Source organism: Ornithorhynchus anatinus, chromosome 5 (genome assembly GCF_004115215.2).
Source record: "Ornithorhynchus anatinus isolate Pmale09 chromosome 5, mOrnAna1.pri.v4, whole genome shotgun sequence".
NCBI lineage: Eukaryota > Metazoa > Chordata > Mammalia > Monotremata > Ornithorhynchidae > Ornithorhynchus > Ornithorhynchus anatinus.
In genome coordinates, this window is record NC_041732.1 from 32,699,311 (window position 1) to 32,707,479 (window position 8,169).

The 8,169-nt window shown below is 64.4% G+C and overlaps 1 protein-coding gene across 1 annotated transcript; it reads left to right on the plus strand.

Moving 5' to 3' along the window:
- Window positions 1-2,927: 2,927 nt before the first annotated feature.
- Window positions 2,928-5,922, plus strand: EGR3 (early growth response 3). The gene is made up of 2 exons (XM_029066725.2): window positions 2,928-3,189; window positions 4,716-5,922. Exons 1-2 carry the CDS (start codon window positions 3,036-3,038, stop codon window positions 5,774-5,776), a joined length of 1,215 nt encoding a protein of 404 aa, XP_028922558.1. The 5' UTR covers window positions 2,928-3,035; the 3' UTR covers window positions 5,777-5,922.
- Window positions 5,923-8,169: the final 2,247 nt, after the last annotated feature.

Consider the following 8,169-nt stretch of genomic DNA (forward strand, 5'->3'; position numbering starts at 1 on the left):
AAGCGCTTAACAAATACCATCATTATCCGGCGCTTCTCCAGCGGTGCTTGGCACATAGTAGGGGCTTGAGAAATGCCATCCTTCTCCAGCGCTTCTAGAACAGTGCTTGGCACACAGTAGGGGCTTAAGAAAGAGCATCATTCTCCAGCGCTTCTCGAACGGTGCTTGGCACATAGTAAGCGCTTAAGAAATACCATCATTAGGATTAGTATTATTATTATTCATGCCTGCAGGCACCTCCCCGGGGACGGAGGGGAGAAGGCGCTCCAGGAGGAGGAACCTGGGTCGCTGGGATCGGGGGAAATCCAGGGTCCCCGCGTCCAGCCCCATCGCCCCTCCGGCCTCAGGTCCAGGGGCCGGGGTTGATTTTTTGGCTCTCCACCTCCCCACCCCCCCCATGTGTGACGCGGCCTCCTTTGCGGTGCCTTTAAAGGCTGCCGGTTCCGCTCTCTCCCTTTTCCACTTGTAGCAAAACATGCAAATGTGGAGACCGGAATCTGCAGCCAAATCGAGCCGGAGAAGGGGCGCGGCCGCCGCGTCACCGGATCCTCTCCTTGTATGGATCTTCCCCGCTTGGCCCGCTGCCTCGCCGGCCCCGGGACCCTCCCTGAGGTCCCGTTGCCGTCGTCCCGTCCCCCCCCCCAGGACCCCCCCAAGCCCCTTCTCTCCCCCCCCCCCCCGTCTGGGAGCCCGGCGGGAGGGATGCGGGACGGGGAAGGGGATGCACCCTGGAGCTCAGCCGGCGCCCGGCCCGGGGTCCCGGCGACCGGGACGGGGCCCGGTGCGCGCCCCGCAGCCGGGGAGGGAAAGGCGGGGAAGGGACAGGAGGGGATCCCGGCTTTGGGGGTTTCTTTTTTTTCCCCGGAAGCGGTGGGTGGGTGGGAGAGGAGCGGGGAGAGGGAGGGAGCGAGCCGGGTTCAAGCTCCACCGATGGGAAGAACCAGGGTTGCCACCCGCCCCCACCCGAAAATGTGCTGCGCGTCCCACGCGTCCCTGGCTGCAGGCCCCGCACGGCCCTCCCCGGCGTGCGATCCGGGGATCCTCGCCTCCCACTCGCTCCCCTCCTCCCCAAACCGTGAGAAATCCACGCATCCTCGCCCCTCCCCGGCGGGTGGTTCCGGGATTCACCCCGCGCCCACGGCCGCCGAGCGGGGAAAGCCTCCCCCGCCCGGGCGGTGGGAATCGGGGTCGCTCCCCTCCCCGTTGCCCTCTTCCCCGCCCCCCCCCCCCGGGAGAGCGGCTGCAGATCGAGCCTCGGAAAGGTGCCACCCGGGGTGGCGGAGGGGGCACGGCGGTGCCCCCCAGCTGCCCCTCAGTTGGCCGGGGGGGGCCACTCCGGCCTTTCCCCCACCCCCCAAGTCGTCTCCAAAAGGGGCTCCCCTGCGTCCCTGTGCCCACTTTGGGCACCACGCTGTGCCTCCCCTCCCGGGGGGGGGGCGGAGAAGGCGCTGCCACCCAGAGCCACCTGCCCAATCTGCCCACCGCTCCCTTTGAGACCGGCTTTGGCTGCCCTGGGACGGTGGGACTGGGGATGGGGGCGGGTATTTGGGGGACCCTCCCCTTCCCTCTCAACCTCCCCCTGCCCCGCAAAAGCGGCGGAGAGGCCCAGGCTGACGTCCGCCGCTTTTCAACTCTAGCGCTTAGCGCAGCCCCGAGCGGGAGGTGGGGGAGAGGAGGGTGTCTGCGGGAACCTGGAGGGGAGGGGGGGGGCGCCTTAAAAAAAAGCTCCCGGTTCCCGGCGCCGGGAAACGCCGGGAATGCTTTGCTTCCAAACCGCTTCGAGCGGGACCGGCGTCTAGAGGGAGATGAGTTTTTTTGGGTGGTTTTTTTTTTTTTTTTTTTCCCCCAGAGATATGCGAGACGAGGCAAGATGCTCGCCTTTATTTACATTCGGTCGCTTCCGCGCGTGTCTGTGCAGAACCATCCTCCAACCCAAAGTCTCTTCCCCGGCAGCACTGCCTCTCCCCGCCCCCCCCCCCCCCTCCCGGTCCCCTCTCCCCTCCCCCCCTCTCAGGACCGGCCGGAGGTCAACTTCGGTCCCCTCGGGTCGGGGCTGGCGGCGGGCACCTCCCCACTCCCGCGACGTTGCCTCGCAGCGCTTAGAGCAGTGCTGGGCGCCTAACGGTTACCATCATCGGCATCACCATCATCCTCCGCCAAAGCCCCCGGTTACAACTCTGGTCTCTCTCCCCTCCCGCGCTCTCTCTTTTCTGCCTCTCGGTCCTCCATCTCTTCCCCTTTTGTAGCTTTTTCATCGTTATCATTACTGTTATTATGACTTTTTCCCCCCCGTCTCTTTCCGAGGGAGCGAGGGCGAGCCGAGCCCCGGGCCGGAGGCCCCGCTTCCTGCTTTCTAATGTTCCATTGTGAGGAGCTTCCATTGTGACGTCGCCCCCCTCGGCTGGGCTTTTTGGTCTGTCCATATATGGGCAGCTACGTCACGGAGCTTTCCCGGGGCTCGGATAAATAGGCTGGTGGAGTTTCCCCCGGCTGAGCATTTGGGCAGCGGGGAGCTCGCTGGGCAGCGGCGGGGCCGGTCGGTGGGGGGGCGGCGGCGTAGGCCCGAGGGGGCGAGGCCAGGCTGGATCCGCGGGTGGGTCGGCGGGGGCGCGGGGGTCTGTGAGGGGGAGAGCAATACAGAGGCCTCGTCCAACGTCTGCAAGACAGATCCCCCCCCCCCTCCTCCTCCGCCCCTCCCTCTACAACGCACGGCTCCCCCTCCCTCTACAACGCCCCACTCCACGCTCAAAAGACACCGCCGAAGGACCGGCGGAGGACTGGACCCCCTCTGGCCCCCTCCCCCCTGCCCCTTCCCCTCCCCCCCCGCCCCCTCCCCCGCTCCCAGGCATCTCCCCTCCCTCCCCCCCGCCCCCTCCCGCCCCCCCCCCCCGCCACCCTCCCCCCCCCCTCCCCGGGAACTTTCCCTTTCGCATGCTTTTCCCCTGCACCACGGCTCGCCTGTCGGATGCCGCCTCCCTCGGAGCTGAGCTAGGAGCGGGCGGCGGCGGCGGCGGCGGCGGCGGCTCCCCTGTGCTATGACCGGCCAACTCGCCGAGAAGCTGCCGGTGACCATGAGCAGTCTGCTCAACCAGCTGCCTGACAATCTCTACCCCGAGGAGGTCCCCGGCTCCCTCAACCTCTTCTCCGGCAGCGGCGAGGCGGCGGCTCATTACAACCAGATGGCTGCAGGTGAGGGGATGGGAGAAGGGAGGCAAAAGAGAGGATGGGGGGTGGGGGGGCGGGAGGGGAGGGGAGGGGGGCGGGGAGGAGAGCCGGGAATTTTCTGAGGGACGGAGAGCTCCTGCCTCCCACCCCTTCCCGACTCCGGGGAGGCCCGGGCCGGCGGCGGGCGCTCCGCTAAACGCTCCGGCCGGCCGTCCGGGGCGGGGGCGGCCTGCGGCGGGAGGTAGGTGCGGGCGGCTCCCCCGCGCAGGTGGCGTCCATCCCGCCGGGACCCTCCGGACGGGGAGGGATGGGAAGGGACGGGACGGGACGGGAAGGGGCGGAGAGGTGGGGGACCGGCTCCCCCGGCTCCCCGCCTCCCTCCCCTGTCCGGGGGTCCGGTCCCCCCCCCCCCGCCGGCTCTGTCCCTCCCCGCCCCGTCCGGAGCCCCCGAGCGGCGCGGATCCCCTCCCTCCCCGGGGTGGGGGAGGTCCTGCGACGCTTTCCTTCCCGAGGGGGTCCCGATCCCCCTTGGGGGGGGGGGGGACCTGCGGATAAGCCCCCTCCCCAAGACGGATAAGGCCCTCTCCGTCCTCCTCTCGCTCCGGCTTCCTTCTCTGCTCCGAGGGCGCGGGGCTCCCGACGGCCTTCCCCGGGGAGGGGAGCCTCTCTCCCCCCCTTCTGCCCTCCTCCCCGGACCGGCGGATCCGAAGACAAGACCCCCCACCCCCTCCTTCCCCGTCTCGGGGACGGGGGGGTGCGGGGGGACAGAGAGGAGCGGGACGGAGGAGAGACCGGAGGGGCCGGGGGAGATGGAAGGGAGAGAGGGGGGAGAGACCATTGCGCTCCGAGGCGGGCTCCACCTGGCCTAGGTAGCCACAGCCACCTGCCCGGGACACCTCCTCGGAGACGAGAAATCTGCCCGTCTGTGTGTGTGTGTCTGTGTGTATCCGTGTGTGTGTGTGCGTGTGTGCCCGTGCGTGTGTCTGTGTCTGTGTGTTCGCGAGTGGATACGCCCGCGTGGGGGACGCGGGCGTGGATGCGCGTTTTACTCCAGACTCCGATTCCGTAGTATTTCTGGTCGATCCCCGGGCGAATTGTACTTTCCCAGCGCTTAGGCCAGTGCTCCGCATAGAGTAAGCGCTCAGTACATACGCCACTGGGTGAACGGATGGACGGACGGACGGACGGACGGATGGATGGATGGATGGATGGATGGATGGATGGATGGATGGACGGATGGACGGACGGACGGATGGACGGATGGAGGGACGGCCCCCCTCACCCCTCACACACCCAGCCGCCCCCCGTGGGGATGGCACCCGGGTGGCCGCCCCTCCTCCTCCTCCTCCTCCTCCTCCTCCTCCTCCTCCTCCTCTTCGGTTGTGCCTCGGCGCCCACCCGGGGTGCCTCGTGGGTGTGGGGGTGCGTGGGGTGTCGGGCGGGCCGGCGGGGCCCGGCCCCCCGGGTTCCTTTCCCGCCCTCCTATGGGTCCGGCGGGCTCACCGGCTCCTCTCTCCCCTCCCCCCCCCTCCCCGCCCGGGTGTCCGCAGAGAATGTGATGGACATCGGTCTGGCCAGCGAGAAGCCCAACCAGGAACTGTCCTACTCCGGGTCCTTCCAGCCGGCTCCGGGCAACAAGACGGTGACCTACCTGGGGAAGTTCGCCTTCGACTCCCCCTCCAACTGGTGCCAGGACAACATCATCAGCCTGATGAGCGCCGGCATCCTGGGCGTGCCCCCGGCCTCCTCGGGGGCGCTCAGCACGCAGACCTCGACGGCCAGCCTGGTGCAGCCGCCCCCGGGCGACGGGGAGCCCCTCTACCCGCCGGCCCTGCCCCCCTACTCCAGCTGCGGCGACCTGTACCCGGAGCCCGTGGCTTTCCACGACCCGCAGGGCAACCCGGGCCTGGCCTACTCCCCGCAGGATTACCAGTCGGCCAAGCCGGCCTTGGACGCCAACCTCTTCCCCATGATCCCCGACTACAACCTCTATCACCACCCGGGCGAGATGAGCTCCATGCCGGAGCACAAGCCCTTCCAGGCCCTGGACCCCATCCGGGTCAACCCGCCGCCCATCACGCCCCTGGAGACCATCAAGGCCTTCAAGGACAAGCAGGCCCACCCGGCCTTCGGGGGCCTGCCCCCGCCGCCCCTGACCCTGAAGCCCATCCGGCCCCGCAAGTACCCCAACCGGCCCAGCAAGACCCCGCTCCACGAGCGGCCCCACGCCTGTCCGGCCGAGGGCTGCGACCGCCGCTTCAGCCGCTCGGACGAGCTGACCCGGCACCTGCGCATCCACACCGGCCACAAGCCCTTCCAGTGCCGCATCTGCATGCGCAGCTTCAGCCGCAGCGACCACTTGACCACCCACATCCGCACCCACACGGGCGAGAAGCCCTTCGCCTGCGAGTTCTGCGGACGCAAGTTTGCGCGCAGCGACGAGCGCAAGCGCCACGCCAAGATCCACCTCAAACAGAAGGAGAAGAAGGCCGACAAGGGCGGCCCGGCCTCCTCCTCTTCCTCCTCCTCCTCCGCCGCCGCCGCCGCCGCCGCCGCCGCCGCCGCCGCCGGTCCCCTGTCGCTGGCCCCCGTGGTCACCACTTGCGCCTGAGGACCGGGCTGCGGAGCCCCCCGGCCTCCCCGCTTGCCCTTTGACCCCATCCAGTGCCACCCCGCCTGCTGGCCCGGAGAGCGCGGCGGGTCCTGGCCTCTCCACGGACCACGGCCCTCCCGGGGGAGCCGGGGGCAGGGGTCGGGGCTGGGGGAGACGCCCCCCACCTCCTCCTCCTCCCCCTCCCCATCCTCCCCCCCCCTCCCACCCTCCTCTGGCCGGTCCTCGGACCTCCGGCCGCCGAACGGATCGTCTGGATCCACGGCGGCCCTTGGAGAGGGCCCGGCCGAAACTTGGGGACCGGGAAGGGGATGGGGGGGGGGGGGGGGGAGAGGTGGAGGTAGGGTGGACCCCCCCCCCACCCTTCTCGTCCCCCTCCCCATCGTGGGACCCCCCCCCCCCAACAGAGGCACGCACAGAGGCCGGGGCGGGCGGGCAGAGCGCGCAGGGCGCACCGAAGCGCTGCGCCCCGGGCCGGCCAGGTGGGCGAGGCGTCCGGGCGCGGGCGCGTCCGGGTGTGCGGTGCCCGTCCCGGATTCAGAGCAGGACCGGGCAGTCTGTCCACCCCCCACCCCGGCCACCCTTTGGAGGAGGACGAGAGAGAGAGAGAGAGGGAGAGACAGAGAGAGAGAGAGAGAGAGAACGGTTCTCATCGGGGTCCCGCGTGTGGCGGGACTCGGTGGCCTTCCATCTGCGTAAATGTTTCTTACAGAAATGTCTCAGATGCTGCCGCCGCCGGCGCCTCTGGTTCGACCCCCCTGAGCCCCTCTATTCTCCCCTCTCTCCCCTTCCGAGCCCCCTCCATCCCACCACCCCGGGGCATTTTCTCTAATCTGCAGGGAGAAGGAGCAGCCATGACTGCGCCTGCTTTTCTGTTTCCTTGTGGTTTTTTTTTTTTCCCCCTTTCCCCCTCTCGATTGGTTTTTCTTTTCTGAAACACTTTCTTGAAGGCTGGTCTTTTGCTTTCTCTTTCTCTCCCACTCCCTCCTCCCTCCTCCTGTCCTATCTTCCTCCTTCCCTTCTCCTGCGCCCCCCCCGATCCCCGACCGCGACCTGGACCACCGCCCCAGCGAGATGGGCTCCATCCCGCAAAGGCCACAGAGGCCAGGTTCTCCCCTCCTCTCCACCCCATCCCACCCCACTACACCCCTGGGCGGTTATTTTCACCTTTCTCTCCTTCCCTCTCCCTCCCTCCCTCTCTCTCTCTCATTCTCTCACTCGTACACACACGCACACTCTCTCACACATCCATCTTTCCTTCCCATTAAAGGGAGAGGTGGCCTTTTTTTTTAATGTCCTTCCCCTCACAGACACAACGGATTGCAATGAAATATATAGATTTGCCCTCCTGGGGGTGTATCTGGGTATCTACTCACACACACAGATAGGTGTTTGTCAAGCCAAATAACATCAACCTTGGGTTTTCTGGTGCAGTGAAAGTCGATCAAAAGATTTAAGTATTTACAGCTTTAAATGTTTTATTTTTTTGAAGGAGAAAAAGATTGCGAGGAGAATAATTTATATATATAGACATATATATATAAATATATATATACACACACACACACGTGCATCTGCCAACTTCCCTCGAAGGAAGATGGAGGGTCTTTTGCATTCGATTAATAAATTAATATTGCCCATTGGCACATCCCTTTTCCGTGTTTAAATGTAACCTGCATCCCAAAGGCTTCACCCCTTCTCACCCCCTCCCGGTTGTCCTCTCAACGCGGCTCTGAATGTAGTGGTGGCTCAGTGTGAAGTGGAAGGAGAGGGGAAGGTTGCTCTCCCTGGCAGCTTTCAGCACAGTTCTGATTGAATGTACTGTTACCTATTAGATTTATTTCTCCTGTGGTTAGTAAGCTGCTGAGAGAGTGGGAGAAAAGGTCTGGAGTTTACGGTATGCGTTTGTTTTTAAAGTCACTTTATGCATTTCCCACCCTGTTTGAGAAAGCACCGTTTTCTCGGTAGTGGATAAATAATGATAGAGGAAAAAAAAAAAAATTCACGAAAGAAAAATGAATCGGAGGGCAGGGGGTTGTGTGTTTCCAAGAACTTCACCTTTGATAGGAGAGATGAGATGGAGGAGAATTTGGGAGAAGGCCCACGCTTTGTCAGTAGAAGGGTAAAAATCTTTCTTTGCAGAGACAGTATTTTGCTGAATACTTTTTATAATGTGATAATTATCAAAATAAAATTTTTGGTCACTTCAGAGCCAGGAGGAGGAAATCAAATAGCCTTTAATTTTTTTTTTTTTCCTGCTCCTCCTGGTATATGCATGTCACTGCATGACAATTCTGATTTTTCTTTTGTTTTAATAAAACTGTGCTCAGACATTTAAGCTAAACTAAGAGGAAAAAAAAAAACTTTGTTGCCAAAAGGTTGTGCTATCCAGG